Here is a 19,524-nt window from a genome sequence, read left to right as displayed (position 1 = left end):
AACCCGGATGTCTACGCTTACCTACATGTATATAAAATAAAGAAATATCTTGAAGAGAAATTTGAGCGCTGGATGTTTCTCGCGCCTTCTCCTCAGTCACATGCACATCGCATGAAGATGACGAAATCGTTGGCTACGTGAGAATGCACGTACGTACGTGTGTCTCGGCACTGACAGAGAATACCAAGATCGTCCACAGGTCAGTACAAACAACGGCTGTTGGAGATGTGGATGATCAGTTTGATCACATACAGCAAACAGTCGTCGTCTGCGGAATTGTGTTGTCCAATCAGCATCCACTATTGGTTCACGCCCCCGACTGGCCTCCAAAAAAATTGCATAACAATTTTGACGGCGCAACGCGACGATGGCGTGACATGACAGGGCGCTTTCAAGTTGCAGGTTAAATTTCCAACTAAATGTTGACGTCACGCAAAAAAAAAACCCACCAGTTTATAAAGGCAGGGCTATCTTGTCAAAATTCATTTTCGAGCTGCGTCAGTGCACGGCCACTTCCAAAATTCCAAGTCCGGTGAAGTACATAGGCCCAGCTTCATCTAGATAGTTTTCAGGATCGGAACTGACGCGTCACGTTTCGAGTTTTGTGGTGGTAAGTCCGTATCTTTTCTTTTAGATAATCATCAGTTACCAGCAGAAACAAATCAGTGTAGATGATGACATATTTTATTAATCACAAAATCTCGTAGGAGGTGTGATTTTTTTTTTAATTCAACGAAAACACCGAATGGCTTTAGGCCTATGAATTCGAATTACTCCATATAAGGAATCAGAAGTCGTTTGTTGTATCCGCGTCATACAAAAACCCATTAGTAACATTTCCTGCCATTTTGAACGGTTATTGCATCATGGAGTTTTGCATACTGATCCTTGGACGATCAACAAAAAAAGGGAAAGTTTTGGTAAAAACATCAAATCTAAATTTAAAAACTACCTTTTTTTTTTAAATGTATGCTTGGTTCGAATATGCAACATCAACCAGTAAGTATTGTTTTAAGCTGTGTCTTAGACATAATTGATCCATTAACAATTTTCAAATGACGAGGTTGTTGGAACGCTTTTGAAAATACCTGTTAATTAATTTGTACCTGATTAGTTTAAGATTTAAAATATCTTCCTTTATTGCATAACGGAAGAATAAGAATAAAATAAAAATATCTAAGAAAATAGCATTTGACTTTCGCAGTTCTCTTAACGATGTTATAACTTCAGGCTATGCCTATGTTGAAAACTATTAATGATTGAGAATTTTGATAAGAATGATTTAATATACTGTATTAAGGAAATCGATTTACTAATACTATTGCAACTTGCTGACTAAGAGGACACCATGAATTGAACATAATCTTCTTTGTCACGTCATTGCAGCTATCAAATATAAACCATTACAATTCAAAACATTCCTGAAATGATTTCTGAATACAACTTGAAGCCGACACGGAAGCCGGCGGGCTGATTCCAGATTCGTGTGGAAAAAGGCCGGCCGGCGTACATGATGTACGTGCCACATGTACTAGTACTATACGACAAACCTCGAACGATCTCGAATAATTATTCATAAGCCGAGCCTACACCGAGAGCCAATCAGACACGGAGAATGACACCACACCTTTATTTCATTGACGTCATCGTACCATTGCGTCTCTTTCAGAAAAATCAAGACCGAATTTTCAACTTTAAAACGCCGAATTAGAGAAATGAAAATTCTTAGGTTAGTTTCCAGCGACTTTTGGTCTTTTAAATACGTGGGTTAATTAATGGGAATGTATGTTTTCGCACTTAAAATTACGTTATATGTAAATTAGCGGAAAAATACGGCATGGAAGGTCAAATGTCAACTTTTACTGGTCTGGCAACCGTCTCTTTTCAATGGTGCTACCCACAGGGATTGACGACTCGACCGGGTTTGCAGACTATCAGCTGTACGGTACCGGTACGCATAGCGCTCATTCACACGCAACAACGTCGTCACGAACGACAGGTTATTGCAACACTCTCTCTGCAGTGGAGTGCCAACCGGCAAAATTAAGTGATTGTCTTTCACTAATTTGCGAGACTTTAACAATTCCATTTGTTCATCTTGGATCGCTTGAAACACCAGCATCAAGATGTCGTCAATCCTACGTGGGTTTATAATACGGTGAGTGAATAAAAGTAAACTGAAAGTCAGTCAGTGCCGGTTCAGAATCAGAGGCATTTTCTACTTTCTACAATGTTCTAGACCACCATGACCACAGTTTGTGAGTTTGCATGAATTCAGTTCAGTTCAGGTCAGTATACAAATATGTCCACAGTGTTCACAAATAAATAGGCCTATATTAAAGTATTACGATATTAACATGTTTGACAGAGAAGTAAAACAGGGCCCCTAAATAATACATTATTGTTGATGTATCCTAACGTGGCGCGGCCCCTAACGTGGCGCACTTTGATTTTTCGCCTGTAGCGCCTAGCTAGAGCAAAGTTTTAACTGAAATTTCGCAGAAAGTGAAATTTCATCAAGTTCTAAACACTCCCGTTCATAAAATCGCGAGTTTATTTACCCGTTACAAAGTTAAAAGAAAAAATTATTTTGGCGTGATTTTCCGATTTTATTTTCAAGTGCAAAGTGAACCCTTTGAAAATGCCCCGAAAAATAAGAAAATAATTTTCTGACAAACATCTGGCTGGGTTTGTAAGTAAAGATAATGATGATTTATCAGAATTTATCAAGTTTACAGAAATTCTTAAATGTTAATTTGGAATTTTCCGAGATTTATTCAAGTGCGCCACGTTAGGGAACACTCCGCCAATTTGTGCCCAATTTCCGGACGCAACCGTTTTTGCATTTCGGATTAAATTTTATGAAACCGAAATTGGTCACAGAGGTTAAATAGCAAGCATTAAAAAGGTAAAAGTACCAGTATTTCCCTGCATGAATTTGAGGTTTATCAACAAAGAGGTTTGGCAACACTACACGAGGAAAGTTGGGTAAGCTTCGAAGTGCGCCACGTTAGGGAACACGACTATACATGCTTTTAGTTTTACCTAAAATTAGTAAAAAGGAATGGCAGTGCAGTGGATTTTTCACCAACTGTGAACTGGTCCCCGATCGATTGTTTCAGGATTGTACCGGCACTCCACTGCACATCCGCAGTGGGGTGACTGTTTGGGGGGACTTTACAAATGTTTACCGTGACAAATGTTCGTCTGGTTCCGCACTAACATTGTTCTTGGGTAAAAAATTGCCGTCAAACACATCAGTTTTCACCTCCCCTTGTGACTTGCCCAAGACGAATCCAGGAAGCTCGGGTAATGTGAATATTTGTTTAGGAAAAATGTGTTTTTAGAGCACATTTTGGATGCACACGTCATGCAGAGCTAAGTTGGAGGCACCTGGCCGTAGTGATTGAAGTGTCTGGAAGTCTAGCGGTACGTTACACATGACCAATGCATGAGCCGGCCAATGATATTGCAATACGTCATTATGAATATTTAATTTCTCATGAATATTTAGTGTATTTAATGTTCACTAGTCTTATTTCAATGGATACTTTAAATATGTCCAAAGATTGATTATTGCAACAGCGATCGTGCACGGCCTAGTGGTAAAAGTCTCGTGTTTCAAACATGAGTCCGAGGTTCGAATCTCGATGAAGTGAGTGACTGATTAATACATAGAAAGAAGGAAAGGATGCAACTTTTTGGTGCTTGAAAATTAATTGAAAAATAGTGGTGGCCCAGTACGGAATTTTTTCCATTAAGTATATGGATACATTAGCAATTATTAAACACCAAGTGATATACCAATATTCAATTTTCAAAGCAAATGCTGCATTTATGTAAAGGGTTGCATACAATAAAATACAGAATACATTAAACAATAAAAAACAAGGACAGACCTCGGACAAGATGTAAGCCAGCATGGGAATTTTGTAGAGAATAACATTAACATAACTATCAACAATAACCATTCAATAAGATAGATTTGTAGATAGGCTTATTAAAAGTGGGGAGATGTGTTACTTTTTCTTACTGAATCACCTACATGTAGAGAGTTCCATAACTTGGGTCCCTCATATCTATAGTTTTTAGGTTTGCGTTACGTACAGGCGCTCGCATAGTGGTTCTAAATTCACAGTGGTCTGTTTTCTGATGATAGGGATGGGCAAAAACAAAATTTAGAATGGACTGATTATTCGGCGGAGAACTAATGGGCCGTGAAGAGGGGGGTTCATGGCACACAGGCAGGGGGTTGTGACGGTGGGAATAGATTTCAAGGAGGAACAATCATGGAGCTATAAAAAGGAACAACAATTGAAGGTTAAATTGAACGACTAGTAATAGTAGTGCGAAAATTTGGGACTCTCAATACTGTGTGTGAGAGTCCCAACAGTTAAGGTATTGAAAACATGCAATACAAGAAAATAGACTCGAAACAACCAGTCCAACAACCCTTCAGTACTGCATCAATCAACTGTGCCAAAAGAAACGTGTGGCAAGTTACATGTAGGAACTAGTCTCTATTTACTACACAATTCTCCATAGTCAGCCACGAGACTGATGACAATGAAGAGGTCAGTTGTTTCAAACAGTTGGACCATGGTTGGACATGTACCAGTCTAGTCATTAGCCTCATTTTGAAATCACTTGACTTCCCTCTCATTTGCAAAATATTGAAGAAATGTCTCCTTTAAAAATTGAATTGACACTTCAAACTTGGATGGTGAAATACTGAGGACCTTTTTTTTGCCCAATGAAAATTTTGGAGAAATTTGCTGGTTCAAGAGCGAGTAAAGTTGGCCTGATGAAGACAACTAGGGGCCTACCAGTCATTAAATCTGCAAGACAAGGAGAAATTTAGAGAGACAAGAGAGAACGAATGCATTACTTTGTGACTGTGATGATATGGCACAACGTCTAACATACATGTACATGTATTTTGTGTACTTATTTGTAAGCCGCAGTTTTAGGCATGATATGATACGTTATGGGTTTTATGGTTGTTGAGAGATAAATTTTAATCAAACGCCCTTTGATCTGAATGGTTATCTTAATAGGTGCTTGTATTGAAGGTCATAATTTTCAATATCAGGGTCGCTGTAGTAATACCATGTTTTTATGAGTCCTGTGAATGAAGCCACTGTGACAATTGTACATAACTCCTGTAGAAATGTGCTTCATATATTCTGGTTCAACACGCACTATACTGATATCCTATACTTGAATTTAGGCTGTTTTTGTTCATTCCCCCACTTACAATTCCCGCTGAAGAAAATTGAAAGGCAATGAAATTTGACACAGTGGACCACATTTATGACCATACCACTTTTTTTTTTACTAATGATTGGACTTTGATTCAAGAGTGTGTATCTTAAAAATTGAAGTGGGTGGCATGTTGTGATTCATCCAGGGACGTGTTAGTTCCGAGGGGAGGTGTTAGATATTTGAACAGTTTTGATATGGACCTGTTACACATCTGAAGAAATCTGCATCGATACTACAGTGACATTAGTCATGTTAGTTATCAGAATTATCAGTCATGTTTGCATTCGGCCTAATCATGCCATCAAACTTGGGCCTGTTATCAATGGCGTGTCCCTGTACAGTCCATTGTCGCCAGGGTCTACACATGATAGGGGGGCCGTGACATTTCGCAATGTCAGAAAGTCAATGGAAACTTCACCAAGGCAAAGATAAAATGAACGCTAAAACTTTTCAAGATTAAAGATGGTAAAAAATTTCACAAGTATTAAACAGTTACTTGAAAAGGAAATTAAAGCACACTTAAAGAAAAAGAATAAGTCGGAAAACAATAAGTTTGATTTTTGACAAATCTGACCATGCTTTTTGTCTTACATGGCTATTAATTATGATTATAATGCTACTTTTGAAAAAAACTTGACAACTTAACATTTAACCACAGTACTCAACAGTTTTATGTAAATTTATTTCCACGTCTCAAAATGAAATGTGTTGTAAAGTTTTGTGTAAGAAACCATACAGTTGCACAAAGGAAGATTTATCAAGAACATGCCAAAAATAACAAGAGCGTTCCTCGGCAGTGACCTGTTTAGTAATTTATATGTCCCGGTGATCAGAAAAACTCATGGGTCAGTCCATGGGACAGTCCATGACATTTTTTAAATAATGCTGTTACCCAAAGCATTTTTCCCCTGTAAAATGGAGCTCATTTTCCGTTTAAAAGTGGTGTACAAAGAATTTGTAATTGGGTTCTCAATAGTGGTGGGTTTTGGAGGATGCAGGAAGTAGGAGTAAGGGCTTATCCTAAAATACGGCTTTCTTCTCCAAAATGATACTTTGGCAAGTAAACTTTAAGAAGCATCTCTTTCTCCTCTGTTCTTCCAACAGCCAAGCGTATAATTTCAGTAAAACACTCGCCAGCATGCCGGCGTGCAGTGTCAGCTCCCAGGCGGCCCCTGTGTCCACGATAGTCAACGGCAAACTCAACGACCTGCAGCCCCACGTCCGGGAGTACGTCCTGGAGAAAGCAGAGGTATGCCAGCCGGACAACATCTACATCTGTGACGGCTCGGAAGAAGAGAACAAGGCCCTCTTGGCACAGATGGAAAAGGAAGGCATTATCAAGAGACTCACCAAATATGACAACTGGTGAGTTTGTAGCCGTTTTGTGCAGCTGTGTAAAGTGGAATAAATTTCAAATCCCATATTTGACCAGACTACGTGATAAAGGGCGCAATGACAACAAGATTGAATCAAGTCCAGTCTTTGAAACTTTGGTAACCGAACCCAGAAATTCAGAGCATACCTCACACGCGCGTGCATTAGCTTGAATATAGCGTGTGTCAGGTATGCTCGGAATTTCTTAGGCCTGTTCCGGATGCCAAAAATCTCAAACCTGGATTTGAGTTTGTGGGAAGGCCGAGGTTTACTCCCATTTTGGACTGCCGTTCCAGAATTGCGCTGAAACGAATGATTCCCAAGGACTTAATTCCCAAAACCATTAGGAGTGACTGCGTGTAAAAGATCGACTATTGAATTTATTTGGAATGACTCTACAGTCCCGGCCAAAATGGTTGGGACACTTGGAAATAACCTAAGTCTCCCACGGTCCCCCGCTCCCCCGGTCAATGTTGTTCTCTCCAGCTGATGGAGCACACTCCGCGCAGTGAAAGACAACATTGACAGGGGGTTTGGGGGCCCAGCGAGATTTGGCCAGGATTGTAGGTTGTAGACATGGAAATTTTTACTCAACAGACTAATCTACAGTAAAAGAAATATGCATTCAATATAAACTGCTTTATGGATATCAGAGGACTAAATCTTGTAATTGATTTTTTTTTAAGCTGGTTGGCAAGGACAGACCCCAAAGATGTTGCCCGTGTAGAGAGCAAAACAGTCATCTCAACCCCCTACGAGAGAGATACAGTTCCCATCCCCAAGGAGGGAGTGGAGGGGACGGTAGGGAAGTGGATGGCACCAGGGGACCTCAAGAAGGCCATTGATGAACGCTTCCCCGGATGCATGAAGGGTGAGCAGAAATTCTGGAGAAAAAAATTCTCAGAAATATTTTCCAAAAATTCTTGAAAAAAAAAAAAAAATTAGTATTAGGCCAAAAAAATAAATAATTGGTCTCTGGTCAGACCGAAGTTCCTGAATTGAAGCGGCGGCCCCTTTTTTTTTTTTTTTTTGGTGGTTTTTTTTTTTTCAAGCTTGAATTGTACAGACAAGGTGGGTACTATTTTGCTTTTTGTGTCCTCATTATACATTGGTGTCCTCCATAATTTGCCTTGGTGCCCTTTATCATTTGCCTTGGTGCAATTTTCCCATTCCTTGGTGCTCCTACATGTAGGTACAAAAATTTGAGGAGGTGCGGCAATAGAGGGTGCTGTTGTAGCTTCCGTGTTAATTTCAAGAAAAAAAAAGGTTGACGCGCGTGATTCAAATCGACGCGGGCGCTGACCAGAGACCGAGTATTTCTTTTTTTGGCCTTATTTATTTTCCAATATGTGTCACTGTGGATACAATTTTTGGGAAAGGTCACTTCTAAGACCTACATTGGAATGCCACCTGCCTAGATAGGACACCCCACGAATAAAAAAAAAGGCATGAGTAATGGGCTTTCCCCAAATGTGACGCAATCGACCTTGAATTTTTGAAAGGTCGGTCATGATATCAGGCCACCGTTATCACCAGGATGTGCCCACATGATACCCTACATTCCGTACATTAACCTCAAATATGGCCCATTGTACTGATAACATGCCACAATCGTGCCATAAGCTGATACTGTTGATTTTTCTAGGGGGGGGGGGGGAGGGGAGTAGTCTATGATTGTGGAGTGTTGTGGCCTCGTGGTTAAGGGCACTGGATTCATGGCCTGTGGGTAAAGCTGAGGGTTGTGGGTTCGAGTCCAGCCGGGGTCATGGTGTGTGTGCCCTTGAGCAAGGCACTTTGTCACTCGTTGCTTCTCTCCACCCAAGAGTAAATGGGTACCTGTGAGGGCAGAGATGGTTATTGTGATTGAATAAGCTTGCTTGCACCTAACAGGCAGCATCGAGCTGTATACTCCCCAGGGAGCTGAGATGGTATTTGGAATGTTTAATTGGCCCAGTGATCAGGGGTAATAATAATACTGTAAGCGCTGTGATTTAGTTTGCTAATAAGAGCGTTCTTAAATGCCGATTATTATTATTATGTAAATGGAGGTTTATGTAAATCATGAGCCTCCATTTACATGTAGAAATTCATTTGGATTGGTAAAATTTCTAATGTTGCATCATATGCAGCCTGATGGGCTACCAACGCCTCGTTCAGTTCACGTTAACAGAAAACTGGCAAAACCTCACTACTTGATTACATTTTAGGTGAAAATACATGCACCAAACAAAAGCAATATCTACAGCAGGAACTATGCATCTTTCATTGCATAGAGGTGTGCATCGGAACAGAGTACCCGGGTACCCGACCGTTGATGTCAGGAACCGGTTCCACATTATGGGATCGGGTACCCGTAACCAACTTCACAAATTTCTCAGACAATAAAAGAGAAAGGTTTTGAATGCCATTTGTGTGAATTTTCAAAATGAAAAACCATTATTATGTCGACTATTATCGAAAATCAAAACAGATTTCATGTTTATGTGCATTTGAACGCGCGACAGATGAAACTCTCGAGAAAGTTGCAGTTTACACTGTAAAGCTATAAAGCCCTTCAGACAAATCCGGGAATTGAAGTTTGGGATTGGGTCTCTTTTACGGGTACCCATGTACCCGTGTTTTACTTCAGTAGGGTATCCAGTTCTCGTACTACCGGTAAATGCACACTGATCATTGAGCCAGAAGGAAATCACATTATTTTTTAGAAACTTTCAGTGTATATTTTACACAGGATTTTGCGGCTTACAACAATCATGCACATGTGACTTTTCTTATCTAGCATTAGCCGTGAGTGTAGGAAGGGCACAGGAAGGGCACAGTACAGGTGAATGGAGGGTCATAATTTACATAGAATACCCCCTGTGGCAGAAAAACCAACAGTATGAGCAATTGCGTGATTGTGGCATGTCAGTCAGTACAATGGGCTATATTTGAGGTTAATGTACTGAATGTAGGGCATGGCATAGGCACATCCTGGTGATAACGGTGGCGTGATGTCATGACCGACCTTTCACAAATTCAAGGTCGATTGCTTCACGTTTGAGGAAAGCCCATTACTCATGCATTTTTGTATGCATAGGGTTTCTTTAACAGGTGGTATTCGATTTGCCTGATGACGAAATCATACAGTTAATACTGTTCTCCACGGGAAGGGAGTTCCTGTCTAAAAATGGGAAGAAAAATGGGAAGAAAAATGGGAAGAAAAACATAACTCAGGGGTGTATGGGGTTAAGTTTGCTTGATTCTTGACCACCCCCTTCCTTTTTGGTAAAATGTTTACAATAAAAACAGGATTTTAAAGAAAATCTAGAAAGTTGTCCTATTTATACATAGTTATGAAAATATAAGGTAGGTTACCCTACCTTACCGTATTTTGACAGCCCCTACCCTAATTTATTTTTAAGAAAAATGCGGAAAAAAACTCCGAAAACCATCAATTTCTACCTTTTACCTTTGACTACACGCAGACACCTCCATATGATCCTACGCAAAAAAAATATGCCAAAAAAAAAAAAAAACACCAAAAAAACCCATTTCCCTACCTACCTGCCCTATTTTTAAATGCCATGTAATCGGAAGCAGAACTATATTTTGGCCTAATGGTCAATTTAAATAGCACCATTAAGTAAAATTATGTGTTCCAATTATGGAGCGGGGGAGATTATTTTGTAAAAGTTGGTAAATTTCTTTGTGCCTAGATTGTTGTACAAAAGAGCCATTTCATCAGGAATATTTGTGTAATGAGCAAAAAAACATAAAAAAGGGGAGGGAGACTAGAGATGTTAAAATCTTGTAATACTTCCAACGAAACTGCCGCTATGAATTGTGTGCAATACTTAAACATTGTGTGTTGACATATATCGGTTGGCTTTGATAACGGTAAAAAAAAACCTGCATAATATGAGAGATTGAAGATATTGTTGTTAACTTTAAACTAAAAACCCACAGCAGGTGTTTGACATCCCACAAGTTAAAACTGTAATTCAAAATTGGACAGATGGCGGATTGGGACTCAACTAGTTTTTTACTACCCTGGACTACAAACACGTCTATAAATTTGCTTTCGGTTGGTAACATTTCTGATGCTGCATCATATATACCGGTAGCCTGATGGGCTATAAATGCCTCGCTCAGGTTATGTTGAAAGAATACTGGCAAAATCTCACTACTCGATAAAATTTTATGTTGTAACTTACTAACTGTAACGGTAATGCTGTATATATGATTCTTTGATTTTCAAGATCAGATCTCGCATATTTTTCCAATGTGGCAATTCTGTGGAAAGAGCACAAAAATAATTAACCCCTCCCAAAACTCCCCTCTCCATAAAAACAAAATTATATAAAAAAAACACTAAAACTAAACCTTGAAAATGTGATTCCACCGGAAATACATCCTACAGACCTGTAAAACTATTAAAAAAAAAAAATGTGATTTAAAAAAAAATATGTTTAAAAATAAGGAAAGGAATTTTAAAAAGTGAAGGCAGCCCCATGTAATTTTTTGTTTCAATTTGTTGAATATTACATTTTGCAGAAATACTTTTTTCCATCTGTACCACAGTCACACGACACTGGTATATGATATCATAATTAGATACTGATCATTTGTTTTGTGCATCTAGATCCATGTTATCATTCAGTAAAGTCATGTTTGACTTAACATAATCCCATGTAAATGAGACTATTGCACTGTCCTATCCAAAATAATGCGGAATCGGCTATAATCAATGTTAGATAACTTTTATGGCCTGAATATTTTTTTTATTGCGTGCAACAAATCATTTAAAGCATTGAAAGTTGGTTACCTTGGGGATGGTTGCAGTAATAGTGCTCTATTGTGGAGATGTTTTGCTAAATGCAGGAGATGTTTTGCTAAATATGGGAGGGTCTCCAGAATTGTTCTAGAATTTTAGAACTACTTGTTCTAAAATAGGAACACAAACAAATTCCATGGTGTTTGCAGGCTGTTTCTAGTAAACTGTTTGCATGGAGACAGACCTGGCAACAGAACTGAAACACTTTAGGGCGTCCGGGTAGTCAGGTTTCTTCGGTGTCCGTAGAAATCCACGCAAAACAAGGAGTGGATAAAGCTCAATTAGCAATGTTTACCCATCAATCAATCTTGGAATAGTCGGTAAAAAGGGACACTCGGTAAAGAACCTGTGCCATTGATAGCAAAAGATCCAATTTTGGAAGAAAACGGAGCACAAAAAGTCAAGTTCCCTCAGTTGACAAACTTGACAGTAATCTTTGTATTTTCACTGCTGCTAGAGGGCCATGTGCAAATAGAATGCTAAGTATTATTGTGTCATGTATAGGTTCTGATGTATTATCATGTATAAACTGTACAGTTACCAACTTAAAACCAAATTTTACTGGTCCTCTTTTTACCTCCCTGACTAACTGACTGACTGACTGTCACTTGTGAATTTGAAATATGTCAACCTTGTATTGCCAATGAATGGGCTAAAACCTGCCCACTGTATAGGCAGCATGCACTCCCAGTTAATAACCATTATGAGCCGAATTAAATAGAATTTTGTGTGCTGTGGGACATGCTTTAATAGGCTTGCCTTATCAATTTTTTTTTCAATTAGGGAGGACTATGTACGTGGTACCATACAGCATGGGACCCTACGGATCGCCACTCTCTAAGATTGGCATCGAGCTGACGGACTCCCCCTACGTAGTGGCCAGCATGCGCATCATGACACGCATGGGCAAGAAAGCTCTGGACGTGCTCGGCGACGGAGACTTTGTCAAGTGTCTGCACTCGGTCGGACAACCACTTCCCATGGAGAGTAAGTTTTTTTTGCTGGTTGAAGATGAGGAGCTTGGTGTTCTCTTTGTACGTATCTGACTGACCATAGAGCTAGAACCCAAGGAGTCAGAACTCTTGGGCGATTTACATTTTGACCATTAACATTCCAATCCCTCGGGAATGTCCATAGCTACAGCACTGTGACCGCAAGCCTGGACCATTCATTGCGTGACTGCAAGCGGCCTTTGAACACGATGATCGTCGCCGCCTTTTTAGTTGGTAACCAACAACCTCCCTATATGCTGCATAATAAGTAATGTCACGTCGCTGCTCTTTTTTGAAAAATATATTTTACGATAAAAGAGGTTTTCACAACAGCGCAGTTGTTAGATGTGAGTTATGAATTCAAGTTATCGATGTGCAGTTGTTGGTCCTTGAAAGCGCTATCGGTCCCAGTAATTTGAAGATAAATTGGATTTTTTTCAGATAAGTTATCATGTCTTTTTGGACATTTTAATTGGCAATATAGTATTTATGAAATGTTTTTTTTGTGTGGAAATTTCACAAGTTTTCCTACTAAAGGTATAGAGCATTTTGTTCATCATGAAATGATTGTTTCAGTGATGTTGACCACATTGATATATAGTATCATCCAACTGCGAACAAACACTTCAACATCATTCATTTCTGGCGATGTATGACAACTGCGCCTGCGTATCTACCATGGTACTGTCTACAAAGCAAGGCAAACTCCCCGCATTAGTGAGCGCGGATCTCTATTGTGTAGAGATTAGCGTAGTGAGCAACTGAACAAGCTGGCCGCCAGGTGCTTTCTATTGTTGCTTCGAGCGCGCCGACCATCCTTTTACTTTTGAAGTCTTGGAGTCCTTAGGTCCTAGCTCTATGGACTGACTTACTGACTGATTGTCAGTTGTGATACAGACCGGTTGTTGACTGGTGAAGAGAACCGGGCAGTGCTGTTGTATAGGATTACCCTGTAGGTCCAACGCATGGGCTAAATCCGGCCCATTGTGTAGACTAGACGTATGAAAAGACTGCCAGTATTTATCATCTTTACAGCCACCTTTTAATTTTTTTTCTCCTTTTTTTTGTTGTCTTGCCAGAGCCCCCAGTCAACAACTGGCCCTGCAACCCAGAGAAGACGTTAATATCCCACATCCCAGACAACAGAGAGATCATGTCCTTTGGCAGCGGCTACGGCGGCAACTCTCTCCTGGGCAAGAAGTGCTTTGCCCTCCGCATCGCCTCAAGAATAGCCAAAGACGAGGGCTGGTTGGCCGAACACATGCTGGTGAGTGAGCCCTAGTCTTACTCAGACTAAGAGTTCAGGAGTTGTGCCAAACCGAAGACGGGGTTCCCACATTTTCACAGAAATATCCTGGATTTGAAAAAGCTGTCATGGAAAGTAATAGAGAAGTCATGGAATTTTGTTATTTTACGACGAGTCACGGACCCATACGTGATGATGCGTAATATTTGGCTATGACAGTCTATACCGGTTTGCATTCCAGTGAATTTGTAGTGCTTAGTGGTCTTGTGCCAAACTGGAAGGCTGAAAGGGAGTGGTGTCCCTTGCCACTAGAGCAATAGGCTCCGGAGATACCAACACAGCTTAGGAACTGGTTTTGGAAAACCCTAATTTTGTCCTGGAAAAGTCATTAAAAATCCATGAAATTTAGTTTTTTAATAATTCCATGGGAACCGTGCGAAGAGTATTAAACCTAACCCCCTAAGCCCTCAGGCCAGGATGCAACCTCAATCCTGCAAAGTCCTCCAATTGCCACCAAGAAAAATTTGGATTCAGCCTCAATCCTCCAAAATCATCCGTTATTTCTTGAATTTAGTCTGTGGAAGGTGACCTACTGCCTCAATCCTCCAAAATCCTCTGCCATTTACTGCTATGGTTAGAGCCAGTGCGAATGGCATTTAGAAGCAGTGCAGATGAAATACGAGAAAAACACAGGGCTGATTTATGCATGGCTGAACATACCCAATGCAGGATAAGGCCTACAGGCTTGACATAATGCATCCTCAAGAAAAAAGCGATACATCTTTGCCATTCATCCTCAATCCTCTAAAATCATCTAAAACTGGCAGGAGGATTTTGGAGGATTGAGGAGGGTTAGGGTTAAAAACGACTCAGGTTGACCCAACTAGATTTTGGTTGCATACAGGCCCAAACTTTACGTATGGATGGACTCCAACAGTCAATCTTTTGATTTAGTTGCTACTAATTGTTTTCATTTACAATCTTCTTGTTTTCTTAACCACTTTGCACCAGAATAATAGCCAAAAATTTCGATTTTCGCAAAAGGCAGAAAATTTCCAGCCAACTTCTGACATACAGCCAAACGCCACAAATACTGATTCGCAAGGGTCATTTCAACAGGATTTGTACCATATTTCTTGCCGAAACCTCATATGTTTCAATACTCCGAGGTGTGCACTATAGCGTAAATTGTGGAACAATAGGCCGTGCACAGCAGCCAATTCAAGATCAACACACGGTCCGTCTCTATAGACTTTGTGGACTTTGTGTGTGTACAAAAGGCACGAGGGACGTCACACGGAGGCGAGTTGAGGCATTCTTGACATTTAAACCCTTCAGCCGTGCCTGTGTATAAAAACAGCCAGTGCGTGTTATCACGTCCTGGTTAATGCAAATCTGTGGAACAATTTGGTTCTGCATGAGTCCCTGTGATAGACTGAAAAGGATGTTAATCAGACAATATGCGAAGGTTGAGGGCGATAACCCCCTCATAAGCTTCATCTAACTCTCTAATCCTAAAGTGTTTCGCAGACGGGTTGTAATTTCTAACCTACCAACAACGTCAATAATTTTGAATTAGAAATTTGAACTCATGATTTTCCCTTCACATTTTTAGATCCTCGGACTGACGAATCCCCAAGGGGAGAAGAAGTACATCGCGGCATCGTTCCCCAGCGCCTGCGGCAAGACCAACTTAGCCATGATCATGCCGAGCCTGCCGGGCTGGAAGGCCGAGTGCGTCGGCGACGACATCGCCTGGATGAAGTTCGACAAAGAGGGACGTCTGCGCGCCATCAACCCGGAATACGGCTACTTTGGCGTGGCCCCGGGGACGTCGGATAAGACCAACCCGAATGCGCTGGCGACCTGCCTTAGCAATACGGTGTTTACCAATGTAGCGGAGACCAGTGATGGAGGATTCTACTGGGAGGGGCTTGAGGATCAGACGCCGAAGGTAAAAAAAAAATGGTTCATCTTTAAAGGCATGTAGGACCATTTGCATTTATTTCAAAAGTAACCTAGCAAATTTTTAATCGAAAAGCTAACTCTGATTAAAGATCGTACTGATACTAAACAGCCCATGAAATGATTCCATCTGGCTTTTTGACATTGAGAAGAAATCAAGAAATATAGGTGATTTCCAACGATCAGTCAATTGACTGATTTTTTGACAATGAAGAGTGCTATGGACGATATCGTGACGTGTTTCGTGATGAAAAGGTTGTGCATGGTGTTTCACTGTTTTCTCGAAAAGTGCAATATCCACTGAGCTGAAACTTCAACAGGTTAGGTTTTGAACGTTCTTCTTTGGATTTTGAGTGGTGCTATTATTGGAAGCAAAAAAATGCACGAAGCGCACTGTTTGCGGGGTTTCGAACACACCCCATACCATAAGTCACGCCCACCTTTGGTTTCAGTACATTTCTCAACAGTGCTTGTGACTGAGTTTGACTGACCATGATCATCTGACCAAAAGGTGTGATCTGATTGGTCAATGCACACTGTTTGTCCATTGGCTCAGAGTGTTTCCTTTGATCGTCCTGAATTGATTCTCTGTCATTTTTGCCTTGCATTGCAGGATGTTTCAATCACAACTTGGCTGGGCAAAGGAAACTGGAACAAGTCGACCGGCGTACCAGCCGCCCACCCCAACTCCAGGTTCTGCGCCCCGGCGTCACAGTGCCCCACCCTGGACCCGGCCTGGGAGGACCCAGAGGGCGTGCCCATCGACGCCATCGTGTTTGGCGGGAGGAGACCAAAAGGTAAACAAAAATGGAAAATTGGCGAACGGTTATTAAAAAAAAACGTGGTTAGGAAGAGATAATGCCCATCACAAAGTAAAGGGGACGAACCTGTATTAACAGGAACGGAGTGCCCATCTCTCTTTCTTTAGCGATTGGGACAGACTCGTATGCTGCTGTAGGGGGATCGCCGACTGAGCTATTCATGCTTCCATTCCTAGGGAGTACGTGTATGTTAAGGATAACTAAATAGCGTTATAAAAATTGTGTCATGCCTAACAGCGTTTCCATTTTGACAAGAACTGTTGTTGGTTTGTTTGTCACTCCAGGAGTCCCCCTTGTCTACGAAGCCTTCAACTGGCAACACGGCGTCTTTGTAGCGGCTGCTATGAGGTCAGAGGCCACGGCTGCTGCCGAGCACAAAGGTGAGAAGTCGTAGGGTCCATATATTAATTAATAATGGCGGCCAATTTCGTTGGAGCTACTAAGCACGGAACTATGCTTAGCATAGTAAATATTGGCTCAGTAAAAAGATGGTTACCAGCCAAGCTGTTGTGTGCTCCGTGATACTGTTGACTAGTACTCTGCTGAATTGAGCTCTGCACATATTTTCTGCTTCACAGCTCCATGGACGTTGGCCCTGAAAAGCATAGAATATTGCTTGATCACAGAGGAAAATTTACTTTGTAAAAAACAGGTAACCAGCCGAAACTTTATGTGTCCAAATATTTTTAGTGGCTTGCTCTGTGCCGATTTTGCCAAATATAAAAAAAGTGGCAAGAAGTTTTTTTTTAGACCCCTGGACACTGATGAGTTTATCCTTGGTGAGAAAGTCGATTGAGTTGTCGTGCGGGGCAGTCTAAATCTGTCTGTACACCTGACTCATCCCTGCAATCTTTAACAGGATTTGTAAATGTCTTTTTCTGCTGCAGGCAAAGTTATAATGCACGACCCCTTCGCAATGCGCCCGTTCTTCGGCTACAACGTTGGCCAGTACTTCCAGCACTGGCTGGACTTTGAGCACAAGCCGGACCTCAAGCTGCCCAAGCTCTTCCACGTCAACTGGTTCCGGACCAGCGAGCAGGGCAAATTCCTGTGGCCGGGCTTCGGCGAGAACATCCGGGTCCTGGACTGGATCCTGAAGCGCTGCAACGACGAGGACATTGCCAGGCCGTCGTCGATCGGCTACGTCCCGAAGGAGGGCTCCCTCAACGTCGAGGGCTTGGACAAACCAGTGGACATGGACGCCCTGTTTGACCTCCCGAAAGACTTCTGGATGGAGGAAGTCCAGCAGATCAGGAAATACTTTGACGACCAGTTGAACGTGGACCTGCCAAAGGGCATCGCGTCCGAGTTGGACTCGTTGGAAGAGCGTGTAAAATCCATGTAAAGTCAGACACCAACTCACCCCTCAAAGACCTTAGTGCATAACATCGCTAGAGGCATTGTGCTATATCTGAAATTCGGGATCAACCCCTTGAATTGATTTTATTTTCGAGTGGTGCACATGAAAAGCTCACTCTACAATGAGAGTGCTATAGTCTCAAGGTAAGACTGCTGGAATTACAGTTGAAAGGCTTGTGGTTTGAAACCCGCCTGCCTTGAAGAAGCCAAAGCAAATTTGTCGCTGAACCATTTTTTTCGTGGTTCTCTACCAAGCACCTAATTTTAATTGGTTGGCATGTTGCCAACTCAGCCTTCTTTAGAACCACCTCATGGCTTTAATTTCCAGACAATAGGCATTTTTTTTTGTGCTGCTTTATTCCCCCAGAATTTTAAGTTAACAATCACTCAATTTAAACTTGCAGTATGTATTTATAATGAAAGTTTAGATGAGCACAGAGTAACTTTATTTTTTAATGAAAAAAATCTTTATTCTAATTTTTCTAACACGAACTAACTAATACTTTCACAAGAACTTTGATAAATTCAATCGATTATTGTAGTAGTAGTTTGACTTCTGATATTTAAACGATATCTGTACATTTGTTTTTATTTTATCAGACTTATGGTTTGATTGGTGGTGCAAATAATTTCTTTAGGAATTTTTTGTATGTAAGTAAATGTATCTAGTTGGTATATATAATCAGGATTGTTTCCATCTATTTATGTAAATTACAATTCCTTTATAAGGAATTGCTTACGCGGAGTTGTAATCGAGCGGATCACAATGCTATCACAAGTCTATCATAAGTAAGTCACAAGTCAAATCGTAAGTCCATCATAAGTAAGTCTCAATTCAGATCACAATAGACCTTATGCGTACGATGTCATCAGTCTTATAGAGAGATGCACAACATGACCTCACTGAGGTCAAATCTCGCATTTAAGTTTACTGTGGGAAAACGGCTGTGCATACCCTCTATTGACAGGTGATGAACAATGACAAAGGAATGCCGTTCTCATAGTCCATTTGAATAGCTCGTAATTTGACTTGACGCTGGAATGACTTGTGATTGACTTGTGCTGACTTGTTTCCAACTCTGTCCTGACTATTTGTATTTCTTATTCGAATAAGTAACTGTCGGTCCCCTAATTACCTTGAATCCATCGAATAAATACCTAGGGTGCCTCCCGTTTACCCAAAGATTGCCAATAGTCGCAATCATTTTTTTGGGAAAATTATTATCTTCAATCGTTTCTGGTAATGAAACCAAGGATTCTTCAAAAGCGCCCTAGGCATTGTAGCTCGCAAGCCTGAAGAAACCTGTAGAGAGAAGACAATGAGAAGAAGTTACAGTTTTAGAGTTGGGAGGAAAAGCCCAGAAGAGTATTCTGGGGAAAACCCACGGAATCAGGCAGGGACTGTAAACCCAATCCACATATTGGCCCAGGCGGGATTTGAACCCGGGTCACAGCGGTGGAAGGCAAAAGAAAGTACCGCTTTGCCAACCTGACGAACCTGTGTTCACAGAAACAGAGTGGCTATCTTTCTTTCGAAGCGATTTGGCCAAACTCAAGTTCATGAAATGCTGCTGTGGGGGATCGCCACACCTCCACAGCGAGTCTGTTGTTAGCCATTAAACACCTGGGTTCAGAGGAGTAATTGAGGTAAAGCGCCTTACTCAAGGGCAACGCATGCATGGCCAC

The 19,524-nt window shown here is 41.1% G+C and overlaps 1 protein-coding gene across 2 annotated transcripts; it reads left to right on the top strand.

Moving 5' to 3' along the window:
• Positions 1-474: 474 nt before the first annotated feature.
• LOC119723679 (phosphoenolpyruvate carboxykinase, cytosolic [GTP]-like) lies at positions 475-19,047 on the top strand. Of its 2 annotated transcripts, XM_038194466.1 has the most exons (10): positions 475-610; positions 1,904-2,158; positions 6,370-6,630; positions 7,326-7,510; positions 12,239-12,442; positions 13,527-13,714; positions 15,309-15,647; positions 16,272-16,455; positions 16,764-16,859; positions 17,367-19,047. In XM_038194466.1, the coding sequence occupies exons 2-10, from the start codon at positions 2,127-2,129 to the stop codon at positions 17,822-17,824; spliced, it is 1,947 nt and encodes a 648-aa protein (XP_038050394.1). In that variant the 5' UTR covers positions 475-610; positions 1,904-2,126; the 3' UTR covers positions 17,825-19,047. The 2 variants fall into 2 exon arrangements, with proteins under 2 accessions (XP_038050394.1, XP_038050395.1); XM_038194467.1 differs by lacking the exon at positions 1,904-2,158.
• The last annotated feature ends 477 nt before the right edge of the window (positions 19,048-19,524 follow it).

This window comes from Patiria miniata, unplaced genomic scaffold (genome assembly GCF_015706575.1).
Source record: "Patiria miniata isolate m_02_andy unplaced genomic scaffold, ASM1570657v1 HiC_scaffold_17, whole genome shotgun sequence".
Taxonomy (NCBI): domain Eukaryota; kingdom Metazoa; phylum Echinodermata; class Asteroidea; order Valvatida; family Asterinidae; genus Patiria; species Patiria miniata.
This window is presented reverse-complemented; position numbering and strand designations above follow the sequence as displayed.